The sequence below is a fragment of the Cervus elaphus genome, chromosome X, assembly GCF_910594005.1.
Source record: "Cervus elaphus chromosome X, mCerEla1.1, whole genome shotgun sequence".
Classification (NCBI taxonomy): Eukaryota; Metazoa; Chordata; class Mammalia; order Artiodactyla; family Cervidae; genus Cervus; species Cervus elaphus.
In genome coordinates this window covers 52,528,271-52,542,481 of record NC_057848.1, presented here as the reverse complement: position 1 = coordinate 52,542,481, position 14,211 = coordinate 52,528,271, and the positions used below count along the sequence as shown (strand labels likewise).

General features: G+C 45.5%; 1 protein-coding gene across 2 annotated transcripts in view; it reads left to right on the top strand.

Annotated features, from left to right (window-relative positions):
• Positions 1–2,212: 2,212 nt before the first annotated feature.
• ZDHHC9 (zinc finger DHHC-type palmitoyltransferase 9) overlaps positions 2,213–14,211 on the top strand; it is a 29,873-nt gene continuing 17,874 nt past the window's right edge. Inside the window, exons 1-3 of one of the 2 annotated variants that reach the window (XM_043895810.1) lie at positions 2,213–2,414; positions 2,771–2,836; positions 4,004–4,304. In XM_043895810.1, the coding sequence (XP_043751745.1) occupies positions 4,138–4,304 (167 nt within the window). In that variant the 5' untranslated portion in view covers positions 2,213–2,414; positions 2,771–2,836; positions 4,004–4,137. The remainder of the gene's footprint in view (positions 2,415–2,770; positions 2,837–4,003; positions 4,305–14,211) is intronic. The other variant, XM_043895811.1, reaches the window with a different exon arrangement.

Below are 14,211 nucleotides of genomic sequence, written 5' to 3'. Positions count from 1 at the left end.
GCAACTCCATGGAAGCACTCAGGATCTGAGGCCGTTGACACCTCCACACCATGAACACACGCAGGAACTGTCAATATGGAGACAGGTATTTTTAAAAAAGCACACCAGAATGTGTGTGACCACACAATGGAGGCCTACACCTTTATTCCATGCCGTTTCGAGTGCTCACCATGTGACTGCAACTCAGCTTCAAAGAAGCCAACACCCCTCTGGATGCCTAAAGTCTAGACGTTTGTGGAAAAGAGAAAAAGAGAAAACAATCTTCATTTATAGTCACACTGTAGTTAGGGATATGTATTAACACCTTGGGGATAACATGAAACGATGTAATGATATAGAAGGAATTGGTATGGAGTGTTTGTTCATATCCATTTTCCTTATTTTTCTTTCAGAGGTGAGCACAAATGATAACAGATTGTAATAAAGCAAGCCTGACCTATACAGTCACTTGATAATCCCAGAGGGAATGTGACCCAGAGCAGGGAGGGGCAGAGCTCAGGAATGTGTTGCTGTGACTCATTCCAGGACTCCCAGGACTTTACCTATACCTGAGACGTTTGGGTGCTGTGGAGGTTTATTTTTGTCCACTCCCCAATTGGGAGGATGACAACTGGGGTGACTGTGAGACTCCTAAAGGCCTCTGGTACACACAGGCTTGGGAACCCAGGGCCTGATGGGCTGTTCCTCTCCTTTCCATACCAAGTGAATGCAATACCAGCAGCCTCCAGGATTTAAAGGGGAGAACTGGAGGCAATGATACTGATCACACGGTTCATAAAAACTACACCGATGATTATAATCAGCATGAGTGCTGGGGAACAATAAAAGCTTTATAAAGATGTACTTTCTCCTACAAATGAATTATAACACATCTCTCATAAGAGAATTACCTAGTGATTTTTTAATCCCTTAAAACTTTTGATTGAAGGGTACCATGAATGTGTCAAATGTAACTATCATTAGGTAGAATTTTGCTTCATAGCACACAGGACCCAAATCCCATAAAAGGAGAAATAGTTCTTGACCAGGCACGTGGTCCTTCAACTAACACAAAAAAATACTGCCTTGGGAAGAGCTTTGACAGTCTCTTTTGTATTCATTGCAAATACCTTCACCCCAGAGAAACTTTATTCAAGATTAGGAAAATAGCTGGCAGTCTGGGCGCTCTCCCCGACGGTGTGACAGGTAAGGAAAGACCACCTTCCACCCTCTCTCATATTTCCCCTTATATTTGGAAGCCAAGAGCCACACTAGCGGAAACAGACCCAGTGTCTTTTAAAGTCTGTTGTAGAATATCGATGCCGTGGTTTTCAACTGTTTTCCCCACTCCAATCTTATGCTAAAGGATGCGACTCACTCAGAGCAGTAGCAGTGGCTCATTGTGGTAATTAACTGCCCTGTCAGAGAGGTGGCAGAAAGATAGAATCAATGTGGTTGGTGGGTCGAGTTTCTGCCGCTCCCCTCTGAGCCCCACTCAGCACCTCATTATCACAAGCTCTTCAAATCTAATAGTCATTTACAAGCTTTTGAAGCAATCTTTACTTCATCACCTACCTGAAAGAATTTATGTCCTGTCAGCAGAGTTTCAGCGTCAATTTTTTGTTTACTGCAAAATGATTCTACCTTCTTGGGGACAGTTATCCCTTTCAAGTTCCTTTTTACATCTGTTTTGTTCCTAAAGCCAGAGATGCAGGCCAGGGCGACTGGAACAGAGGTGGGACCCCTACCTCGTGAATAGGACTTGGGAGGCAGAGGACTTATTTTTACGCGGGTACAGAGTAAAATCCCAAGTCGCAATTGATTTCATGTAAGTAAGGCTGGAGAGGCCCAAGGAGGACCCAGTTTGGGGTGAGCACCGGGATCTGTGAGCCAGGATTCCTTCAGCGTCTCATGGTATGTGTGGCGGGGAGGGTGGGGGGCGGCAGGTCCCCCGTTCCTCCTAGTCCCATTGACACCACGCTTCATCCCAGTCCCTGCGGAACTATATTAATAGAAAGCGACACTTCACACATCGGTGCTCAGACCCCAAAGGGAGGCTGGCAAAGGCTTGGCAGGTGGGCACGAAGCGGGGAGATGGGTGGGGGAATGGGGCGGGGGCATCGTCGAGTGGCGTTATGCGCAGCCAATGGTAGCTCGGGGCAGGGGTGGCAGGGGCGGAGGCGCCGAGGCGGATCAGCCAATAGAGGGCTAGCAACTACTGGAACGACCTGGTGACGTGAGGAGCGTTCCATTCGGCCAGCGGTGGGCGGTTGCCACAGCTGGTTTAGGGCCCCGACCATTGGGGCCCCTTGTCAGGAGGAGGCAGCCTCCGGGCTGGGGAAAAGCCGCTGCCACCTCTGGCGGCCGACGCGGTCCCCTGGGACAGTGCACTTCCTGGCTTCCGTTCCCGGCCGAGTTCGCTCTCCGGGGTTCAGGTAACAAGGGGGTGGGTGGGGGTGGGGGTCTCTGGGGCTCGGCCGCGTGGTGGGTTGCAGCCCCCTCGGCTGCACCGGGACGCGCGGAGCCTGCTCTGCCCTTCTCGGCTCGGCGATTGCCGAGCCCCTGGCCGGGGGTGACTACACGTGGCGGGGCGTGTGTGAGTGTGTACGAGCGTGCGGAGGTGGCGCGCGTCCCATCCTGCCCGGGGCGGTGGTCGGCGGCGTGGCTGAGGCTGGGCGGGCCTCTCGAGGCCGCGCCCGCCGCCCGTCCGGGACTCGGGACTCGGGCCTCGGGCCCCGGGCCGCTGGGCTGGTCGCTGGTTCTCGACGGATTTTGATCTTTGTTCTCCCAGGCCCGGCTCCCCTTCCTGGTCTCTCCTCCCGCTGGGGCGGTTTATCAGGAGAAGATTGTTATCCAGGTTAGTTTTACACAAAGGAAGTGTTCCCTGCACCTCCGATGCCCCCTCCCCTTTCCCAAGCCTTCCACCTTCTCCTTTCCCTGCTCAGCTCCTAGTCTCTCTTTGGACCGTTGCCCTCTCCAGCCCAGTTGGTTATTTCTCATCAGTCAGTCGGGCTGCAGGTTTCCGCCTCTTTCTTGCCAGCGTGAGGCATGTGGTATCGGTAAATAGAGGCCACAGCACCACACCTGAGAGGAGACGGGTGACAGCGGTGAGGAAGGCTGGGCCTGGGGATTCAGGATGCTAAGTGGAGATGGTACTTCTAAAATGTCCCAGAAAGCACCCTTATGACTTCTCTTAACTGCTGCCACCCCCCACCCCCTGTCGGGCCCCTCCTCCTCCCAGCCATATAACAATCTCTCTGGCTTAAGTCAGCCTTTCACCTACAGGTCTGTGATGTGGTTTCATTAAGATTCCCACAAATGTTAGGCTAGGCCGGAAAAGTTGGTTCATTTCCCAGACTCAGGAAGTTAGGAGGGTTTGATTAGGGGAAATCTGTTTTGAGTAAATACAACCTGGGTTTGTGTACAGTGTCCAAAACCTCCTAGCTCTCCCAAAGGATGACTTGTTCCCTCGTGTGATTCAGATTCCAGTGGCTGATTGAAGAAAGAAGGTGAAGAAGTGGAGGAGGGGAGGGAATGGCCCGTAAGGATAGAAATTCCACTATTATTTTTAGAGTCTTCTTCATGATGATTATACAACAGTATGGTATAGTGGAGAGCGCCCTGGACTGAAAGTCAGCAGACCTGTTTTTTTTGGCTTAGCTTCATGGCTTTGTGACCCAGAGAAGTGATTTCCCCCCTTCAGTCTTCAGTTTACTTATTTCCAAAACAAAGTAATTGGGGCTGTCACCTATAAAATCTCTTCTAGTTCCTAGTTCTGTGCTAATCAAATCATCAGTATTATACTGGAAGTAAACGGATATATTTAAGATATACTAGCCTCTTTCTCTTTTTGAGAATCTTTAACCTTTTCTTCTTTTAGGGGACAAAGACAGATTGGAAATAAACTCTTCCATTTCTTCACTCTCAACCCTTGAGGCAGTGCTCATCTGCCTCTGGGAAAGGAAGATTGAACTGCATTCTCTTGTTCCTGCCTCATTTTTTTTCTTTTTGTGTTTTTCCTTAGGGCTAGAAATTGGACTTCTGATGATGTTTGACCCAGTGGCAGCAATAGCACACAACGTGATTTCGAAGCTGGGCTCAGCTTCTGTTTCTTCCCTCTTATAATCACAAACCCATTTTGGACCAGGAATTCCAATCATGTCTGTGATGGTGGTGAGAAAGAAGGTGACACGGAAATGGGAGAAACTCCCAGGCAGGAACACCTTCTGCTGTGATGGCCGCGTCATGATGGCCCGGCAAAAGGGCATCTTCTATTTGACCCTCTTCCTCATCCTGGGGACATGTACACTCTTCTTCGCCTTCGAGTGAGTTTCCATTGAGTATTGTTGCCTGATTATGGTTATTTTGGGTCCAGGGGAAGAACCTTCTTTCTGGGGAGTTTGTGGCTAGTCCTTGGATGGTTGTCACTGTCCTCTTGAGCAGTGTCTGTAGATCATGTCAACTGAATTCATTGCTTTGTATGTGCCTCCTTAAAAGACCAAGATGTAACTGTTGTTTGGGTGGTGGTGGTGGAGGTGAAAAAAAAAAAAAGAAAAAAAAAAAAAGACCAAGATGTTTGATAACCAATTTTATAGCACTGATTTGGGGCCACCCCTGGAACACTTAGAAAATAAAAGAATTCATCTTCATCACTCCCCTCCCCTTTTCAGTGGTCTACTTAGGTGGTTAGTGACAGATTGCCTCTTCTCCACCCCTCCTGAGCCTAGGAGCACTCCCTGTAGTCGTAACTCCACCCCATGATACTCACCTATTCTGTTATTCTGGGTCCTATTTCCTTAGGGCTCAGCTCTCAGCTAGCTGTTAAATTGAAAAGCCAAAGGAATTGGGAACCTGCAGATTGGTTCCAGCCTCAGCTGTGCCACAGTCTAGCTGCGTGTGTGGCACATATGTGCTTATTAAATGTGAGTTGCTCTTTCTTTCAGTCAAAATCACTCAACATAAACAACTCTCTATTCTGTGTGTGCCTGAAACCAGCCTTGGAGTTATTTTTTCTGTGATGTAACAGCTAGTACCAGAGGCAGTTTGAAATCTGTGTTGATCACTGCTCTAGGGAGGTGACCAGTTGGCTACTGTGGCAGGACTCCTGGGTATGCTGAGAATGTGGTACACTCCAGGGATGAGAGCAATGCTAATTGGTTTGGGATTATTATGAGGAAGGCCTTGAAGGAACCAAGAGATGTGTTTGTAGACTGTGAGCCACACCTAATATGAACCTGCTACAGTTCATGCACTCCAGTGACCTGGAAATGGAACTCCCCTCAGGGGGCGTGGCCATGGGATGGAGGAGGGGGCTTCTTGGCTTGCCTTTGTGGATAATTAAAATCAGCTCTGATCTTTGGGGGCTCATTTTTGTCTTTCTTCTGTAAGGGCTTCAGGCTTTCCCAGTGCATCAAGAGTGATTTTTGGGGGGCTGGTTTGCCAGACTTTGGGATAAGTGCAAATGGCTTGAGTAACAGCAGGGGAAGGAGGGGGATGTAGTTTATAACAGGGCCAGGAAAGTAAGGTCAGAGGACCTTTTTGTCAAAGGCACTTTTTTTGCTGCTGCTGCTACCAAGTTATAAAATATTTGGCAAAATCAGACAAGTTGATCATGGCTTCTTAGCTGCTTTCCAGTCAGAGTTTCATAGCTGAAACTCTGTGTGTGTGTGTGTGTGTGTATACTTTATGTGGTATAAGTGAGCGTGTGCAGGCGGGCAGGCATAAGCATAACATTTAAAAAAATATTTCCCCACTCCTCACTCTTGTCTCCAAGTTAGCTTTGTTCCTTCCTTGCTTGTTTATGGAAATGCAGAGCTGAACTCTGCTTTCTGTCATCCTCACTCCGTCCTCTGCTAAATCACTAGCTTTTTTTGCCTCTCTCCCCTCCCCAACTCGGGGCTAAATTTTTGTGGTTGAAACCATTCAAAACAGAGATGAGATTTGTTTCCAGGCCCTGAGTGAGCTGGTAATTCTGGGCCCAGGAACTCTCTGGTTTGACTGGCCAAGGCAAGTTGAAATTTGGAGCTACTGGCATTTGGCCCTTTTTGTATCTGGGAGCCAGACAGAGTATGATTTAGATGTGTTCCCTTCGACCCTGAAGGCCTCTGAAGAAAACTGCCTATGGGATGAAGCTTATAATTAACCAAGTTACTGTTTGACAGAGGCAGGTTGGGTTTTCTGGTGAGATGACTTTTTTCCCCCAAGTTATTTCTTGCGCTTTGCCCTCAAATATGAAGGGTGAGGTTGTTTGTAAACTGCCTTGGGTTCCAGCTGTGTGTGTGTTAGAGTAAATAGTTTTGAGGGTAGGGCTGGGGGAGGGAGTAGGAAAGGGGGAAGGGAGAAGGAAGTAAAAGTGTTAGCTGAGAAGTGGAATGGGGAAGTTTACATCTGACCAAAGGGGAGAGGGCCCCGACAATGAATCCTTACTAAGAATGGTGGAATCTGTGTTTGTGAGCGTGTATGTGTGTGTGCATATATGTGTGCACATGTATGCATCTGTCTGTCAAATGTAGACACATGGGCACTCTAGGTGGCGGCTGCCTTGAGCCTAGCCACTGACAGGCTGTACAGAGGACACCAGCCTGCCTCTGAGGAATGAAGTCTCTTTCTGGTCGACCTTTTTCTTTGGGGTCTATAATTTACTGTCCACCACACGGTGGAGGATAGGGTTTGGGGGCAGAATATGGGCTCCTTTGCTAGTATGAGAACTTACGGAGACCTCAGGAATTCACCTGGTTAGTCCCCTGCTTTCAGGCAGTTGAGGGTGTCTGAACCAGCAGTGACAAAGGACTGTCTCTTTTCATGTTTAAATTGTCTAGGAGCATAGACTGTACATTCTCTGGCTGCTGCATTTTGGCCTTGAGGAAGAAAGTTCAGATCTTGAGGCACATCTGGACCTGCATTTTAGTAACAGGGTCCTGCTTGCAGCAAGTGTGGAGGAATGAGTGAGAGGTGATTTATAACCCCCTGTGGCACAGCCCTGGGTCGGCCAGATGGCTTGAGAAATCTGGTCAGGCGTGTGGGCGCCCCTTGATGAAAAACATGCAGTGTTAGTAGTGTCAGTGGACATCTTTTTATTTTTATTTTTGGATTTCGCTTTTACATGTTTAGATTTCTCAAAGGAGGGACCTGTGATTTTTCAGTGGACAGACAGTAGGTTAACTACATAAAATGAGAAAAGGTGGTCCATACAGGTGCTCATTAGCTCTGTATTTTTAGAAGTGTTTCCAAAGAAGCTGGGTAGCCATCTCTCAGAGCTGCTGTCACAGAGTGAATTCCTGCCCCGGATGGGAAATAGGGCTAGATTATCACTAAGCCTCTAGCAGCTCTGAGAGTCTGAAATTCTATATAACTCTTGTGTCTGTCTGGGAGATTCTAATACACACACAGAAAAGGAGAGGATAGAAGATTACCAGTAGATAGCTGTATTTTAAATGTAATTGTATCTATTGTATCTATAGTAAATGTATTTGAATTTAGAAGCAGAGTATACATTGTACAGTGCTTAAAAAAAGAATTTCCTTGCAAGTAGAGATTATCATACTAAGTGAAGTAAGTCAGAAAGAGAAAGACAAATACCATATGATATCACTTATATATATATACTCTAAAATGTGACACAAATGAACCTATCTACAAAACAGAAACAGACTCAGGGACATAGAGAAAAGACTTGTGGTTGTCATGGGGGATGGGGTTGGGGAAAGAATGGAGTAGGAGGTTGGGGTTAGCAGATGTAAGCTATTATATATAGAATGGATAAACAACAAGGTCCTACTATATAGTACAGGGAACTGTATTCAATACCCTGGAATTAATCGTAATGGAAAAGAATGTATATATAATGGAATCACTTTGCTGTACAGCAGAAATTAACACAACATTGTAAATCAGCTATACTTTAATCAAGAGTATTCTAGTTAGAAAAAAAAAGAGGAATTTCCTAATGTATTCTTAGGATGAGGTATTTAGGAAATGTGAGCTTTAAGCACATGAAGCATTCTCCGTCCTTTCTGCCCAAACTCTGTCCAGCTTGTGTGATGAACACATAACCAACAGCTTGGCCAGGAATGTCAGGACACTATAGCGGACTGACACCGACAACCTGTGAACTGTCCAACTACCGAAAGGCTATTGTGGTATTTAGTCAAATTCAACTTTCTGATAAAGCTTGGGGAAAAGACCAAGTGCACTGTGTTCTGAAAGTGGCTTCCTAGCTTTCTCTTTTAACTGTGTGACCAGATCACTACTGGGGTCAAGGTCTCTTGTGGCATGAATGATTGTGTGACTCTTGACCCCTGAAGTAGGAAGGCGTTTACTGCTGTGATCAGTGCTTATGCCTCACTGTGCCATATCTAGCGGAAATCGTATCAAGGCATTATCAAACCCTGTTGGACTGACCCTCCTGGGTGCTTCTGATGTACAGAGGAGTCATTGAATTGGATGAACTGAAAAAAGCTTTGTAGCACTGCTTAGTAATTGTCCCACTTCTAGCCTATTCAGACTCTACCTCTTTTTCAAGTCCCTTCTTGAGTCTTCCTTCCTGAAATTTTTCTAGTAATTTCTGCATTCATAGGACTAATTGTACATACCAGTCATTTAACACATAATTACATGACATTTTTATATTTTTTTAATTCTGTGGATATTACAGTTTGTGTTCTTTCAGGGTCAGGGACTATCCTGTGTGTGTGTGGCCCCCACAGTGCCTTCTACTAGGCCTTACTAGAGTGTGTGATCAATAAATGTAGCTGAATCGATACATTCTGGATGCACTTAAAATGTAGCAGTCTTGACTCACAGAATCATAGAATGATAGGTCTGAAAGGGGCCTTGGAGACCATCCCCATCCTTTTGCGAGTGATCAAACCAGGTCTACAGAAATAGATTTCATCAAGGTCAATCGGTCAGCCAGTGCCTTTATACGACACTACCTTTCATCTCATTGTTACCTTTTGAGTACGGAATCCTGAAGACATGCAGATTACTAAAGCTGTGCATAGTGCCAAATGCTGGGCTGGCATACTCTGGGGTCTTGCTAGCTGGTGTTTGTGTTGCCTTAGTGGATTCTAGGTTACCTTGGCATCCTTAACTCATGCTTCTACTGGCTCAGATGGTAAAGCATCTGCCCACAATGCTGGAGACCCAGGTTCAATCCCTGGGTTGGGAAGATCCCCTGGAGAAGGAAATGGCAACCCACTCCAGTATTCTTGCCTGGAAAATCCCCATGGACAGAGGACCCTGGTAGCCTACAGTCCATGGGGTTGCAAAGAGGCAAACACGACTGAGTGATTTCACTCACTAGAAAATGAAGGCATGTTTGTGGAAAACTGACTGTATTCTAGTATGGCATTCTGGTAGCCTTGCAGGAACAAGGAACTCCTTCTTTTAAGTGTGAACTTAAGAGAGTAAGCTTTTGCGTTACAAGGGATCATCACCCCTGTTGCTGCTCCTAGTCCCTGCTTCCAAGATGAGGACAGCTCCGAGAAATATTAGGCAATGTGTGCTCCTTACCATGTTACTCTGTGGGTGATGGTGATGAAAGGGGCACCGTGTCCCCATGGTCAGCAGAAGGGAAGAGGCAGTCTGATAACAAAGTTACCAGGTTTGAGGAGACACAGGGCTAGGTAGACCAAGGCCAAACTCTGACATGGAGGAATATCCCTGTCTATAGTGACAAAGTCCAGGTTCCTGAATTCCTTAGGTGAGATTAGAAAGAGCAAAAGTGACTTTATCATGATCTCTAATCAAGAGAGTATTCTCTGAAGAATTGCCCTGTGGAGGTTCAGTCTTGTGCTTACCTAGCCCTATTCTGTGACTCTGCCAACCAAAGACAGTTTTAGAAAGGCAGTTGCCTCTTTGATATCAATCTGTTACAGTACTTAGCCAAACTCAACTTCCTGATAAAGCATGTCTCCTGGAGAAGGATTGGGCTATGTCTCCTGAACAATGTGTTTCCCTTTAACAATTCTTTATGCTTCTGTCATTCAGAATTCATCTGTGTGTTTTCGGCCTTTACTACGTTTTGTGGTGATGAGGTTCACACCGTCAGTCTCCACTGAACGTAACTCCCATCTTTTGAGAATGTCTTAGTTGAGTATAATGATCGTTTACTTTGGGAAAAGTGAGCACAAAGGACAGGGGTGTCCCTAGCATGCGGACAACAGTTGAGATGTTTATTGAGGGAAAGGAGTCTTAAATCTTCCTCCTCAGAGATGCCAGAGCTGGTATTGTGTTTAACAACAAAAAAGACCCTTTATGCCTCCTCCTGCGGTAGCAAGAGGCTAATGCATTCAGGGTAATGAGGAAGATGTGTCTGGAATGGAGCAAGGAAGAGGCAAGAAAGAACCTATGATGATGACTAGATAAGGCCAGTTAAAGGAGGGCCTCAGAATACTGGCCTGAGGAGGTGGGGGCTTCATATAGTAGGTAGCAGGGAACTGTTCTAAGTTCTTTATCAGAAAGATATTACAGTTGAAATTTGTTACTTGTTATTTTTGAAATTGGTTATATTTGTTATAATTGAAATGTGAAATTTATTATTACAACTGAAATTTGGCAACTACTTAGGTTTGCCTCTATAGATATTTTGGCCTTCCTCAGTGAGAGGATGGCTCATTGCCTCAGAATTGAAAATGTCCTTGTTTGCTTAATTTTCCCATTGCTGCTGGAGCAAAACAGGGTTATACATTTTCAAAACTCTGACCTTCACATAGCAGTAAATCTTGAAGCTGTTATTAAATTGTTTTTAGTGTCCAAGGAAACTTTGTCCCTCTTAGCAAACTCTGAATGTCATCAGCAAGAATGTTGAACTGGTCCTATGGGTGGCTCTACATGTTTACTGTGCTCTAGAGATAGAACATATGTATAAGGACAGATGGCTGCCCCTGTCAGGGAGGACTTACAGCAAAGGCTTATTTCTGTTATATGGGCTCAAGGGCCATTGTGGAGCTCTAATCCTTGGAACTTCCTGCTGTGCCAAGCTTCCTTAAAGCCACCCTTAATGACTGCTATGGGAGCAGTTTCAAGCAGCCCCCAGATTCCCAAGAGAGCTCTTCTCTGACCACTTACAGTCCTTAGAGTCTGACTCACCATCCATACACTTGATTATTGGTCTTATCTTATTTAGCTGTTTCATATGTTAGTTATGTTTCCCCAACAAAATTAAGTTCCATTTCTCTTGTTCTTCATTTGTTAGACCCATAAATACTTGTTGGCTGATTGTGCTGATAAAAGAACAGCAGCAAAAAACATAGCAAGTAAACCATTAGGGAGACAGAATCAGAGTACAGACCACTAGTGCACACTGCTGGTCTGTGAGGCAGCCCTGTCGTGGAATCTGTCTGGTTTCTTACAACTTCCACTCATGAATCTCTTTTGAAGTTTTTTGTGTGAATTGAAGTCTATGTTGTTATGATTGTCCTTCCAATGAACTCTGGTGTGCTAGAGATGGGGGATGGGATATGGCACACCAGCCCAGCCTGGCACTGCTGGTTACTGCTGGTCAGTACCATCATGTGGCCCATGAGACATATGGGAGTCCTGTCATGTAGTCCAGCTGTGGAAGCCTGAAGCCGATCAAGAGGTTGAAAGAAGATGGCTTAAAGTGATGATGTCTCTGCAGGTGGCAGAAATGGAGATTTGGTGGGGACATAGTTGCATTTATAAAATTCACAAGGGAGAAAAGTCACTTCTAACTGCCTGGTATTCTGAAGACAAAGGAGAGTTCTGTTTCAAGAAGTGTATGGATATCATTATCCATATCAATATAGATAGAAAGTACCACAGGGTTTCAAAGACAGTTTATATTTGTGGATGATAGATCCAGTCTTTCTCTAGGACAAATTAGTGATGTTTGAGGATACTCCTGACTTTTGAGGTTGATACTGGGAATTACCACCAAATCTTTGCATAGCTTATTCCTATTTAAGAGAGATCGCTAGCTTACTGCAATTATGGGACTAACCCAGGTGGGTATTAAAGGCAGACAGATGGGTTGTAGTTTGTGGTGGTCTTAGCCTCTGGCTTTCTTATTTCCTCTTATTCTGGGTAGAAAGGCCTGCTGGTCCCACATCTGCCTTCCCAGTCACACCCACTCACTAGTGACAACTGGCTCACTACTGGCTGCCAGTAGCCTTGTCTCCCAAGAACAATACAATGGGCCTGTTGTGTACTTGTTGACACACAGAGTGGATTGTTTTAGCAGGTGCAGAAGATATTCTGTGTGGAGATTACAGAGACCTTTATCCTGGATGGTGAAGCATAATTCAAATCTAAGTTGTCCTTTGTCCGATCAACAAGCAGGTGTTGAAATGAGACTTTAGTTAAGCTCGGTCCTTCAGGGTGTGGGGGCATCATTAATGTGTGTGTTTGTGTTCTATTCTCTCTGTATCTTTTCCCTCGAATAAAACAGTTTAAACTCCCTTTGGTGGCCAATCAGATGGCTCTGATTTTTCTAAGGCTTTTCATTGGCAATGATACACCCAGGGCAGTCTGAATTCTGGAGATGTCACTTCTTTGTTTTCAAGAGTGATTTTAGAGATGGGCAGTGATGAGGAAGATGGCTATTTTCTGCCAGTGTGGTAATTTCACTTGGCTTGTCTCAGAGATGGAGCCTTGTGTTTCTCCTGTGTCCTTTTGGGTCCCTGATGAGTGCTGATGACTTTTCTGAATTCACTTCTTGATTATCTGTACTAGTGAAGGGGAGCAGTGGAAAAGAGGGTAAATCCACAAGCTCGTGCTATGCAAGGACCCTCATTACCCTGAACTCAGTTAGCCAGACCCTACCCTTGGATTTTAGGAGAAGAAAGAAAATCATACAAAAGCAAGCTGAGAGCAAGGATTTTGTTAAAAAACAAACGAGCAGGCAAGCAAACAAAAAGCCACAGAAATCGTTTGCAAATTCACTCCGTATGTTCACCTTCATGGCAAATTGCTCAGCCAAGCAGTACGGTTGGTTCCCACCCGCTATGCAGTTGAGTGTGTGGCAGGGAGGCAGGAGAAGGATCTCATGGGGATTGTTCCAAACGTGCAGTGAAGGTACAGCCTGGGGTTAAAGGTCTACTCCGAGTGGACAGCGGCGTGCTTAATTAATCCCCATGCTGATGAGGTAAGCCTTTTTCCTTAGCTTACTTTCTTCACTCTCCCTCTGGTCCTTGTTCATCTACTTATAGTTAGCTTCCAAGACAAGATTTCTGTGTTGAAGGAGGAAATATGCATCAGGAGAAGGAGAATAAAAATAGGTCAGTGATAACTCTCATCACACATTCCCATTTATTTGGTTTGATATTCAGTTCAACTGGACAAGTATTTGTTGATAGCTTCTTTGTTCCCATACTTGTATTAGGCTCAGGGAGATAGAGATCCATGATGATAATGCTAATAGCTGACATTTACTTAGCATTTACTATGTGTCAAGAGCAGTTCGAAGCATTTTATTTATATTCATGCTTTTGAGTCACACAACCACCCTATGAAATACTACTATTATCATCTTCATTTCATAGGTAAGGAGACAGAAGTTAACTCAGTTACCCCAACTAGGAGCTGGTAGAGCCGGAATTTAAACCCAGGCGTTCCCACTCCTAAAAGGCAAGGTTCTTGCTCTTTGGAAGTTTAATTGGGGGAGATGAAGTCAACGTAGTGAAAAACAGTGCAGTTTAGGATAGGCCTTTGGAAGAGGCAAGACCTCACTAAATCTCAGATGCTTCAGCTATCACAGATGTAGTGTGAGAAATGGATGCTACAGTGCATCTGAAGAGCCAAGTGCATATGGTGTGTGCTCAATAAGTTGTGGTTGTAATGGTGACAATGATGGCATTGCTGGCTTTGGATCTGAAAGGCCAGTAGAGCTGGGATATCCAGAGAGGGAGAGGAATGGCCTTCCAGGTGAGTTAAGGGGAAAGAGGGGAAGAAATATGATATTGAGAAGGGGTGCTAAAGAGATACAGTTTTCTTATTCACTTGCTTATGGTCACTGGTCACCTACTGGCTGAGCTAATTGAGGAAGGAAGAGGAGTGAGTGGATGTTGCAGAGTCAGGCAGCATCTCTGAAGCTTTTCAGTGGCCTTTGAACACGCTGGACATACCATCTGTTTGACACTGGGACTCTGCTTCATGGCCGGTCCTTATCTTTTCTTCCCCCTCCTTGAGCTCAGGCCCAATGTCAGATGAGTAAGTACAAAAAGCTCTAGACACTCCCAGAGTGAGAGCAACCTGTGGTGCTTACAATCC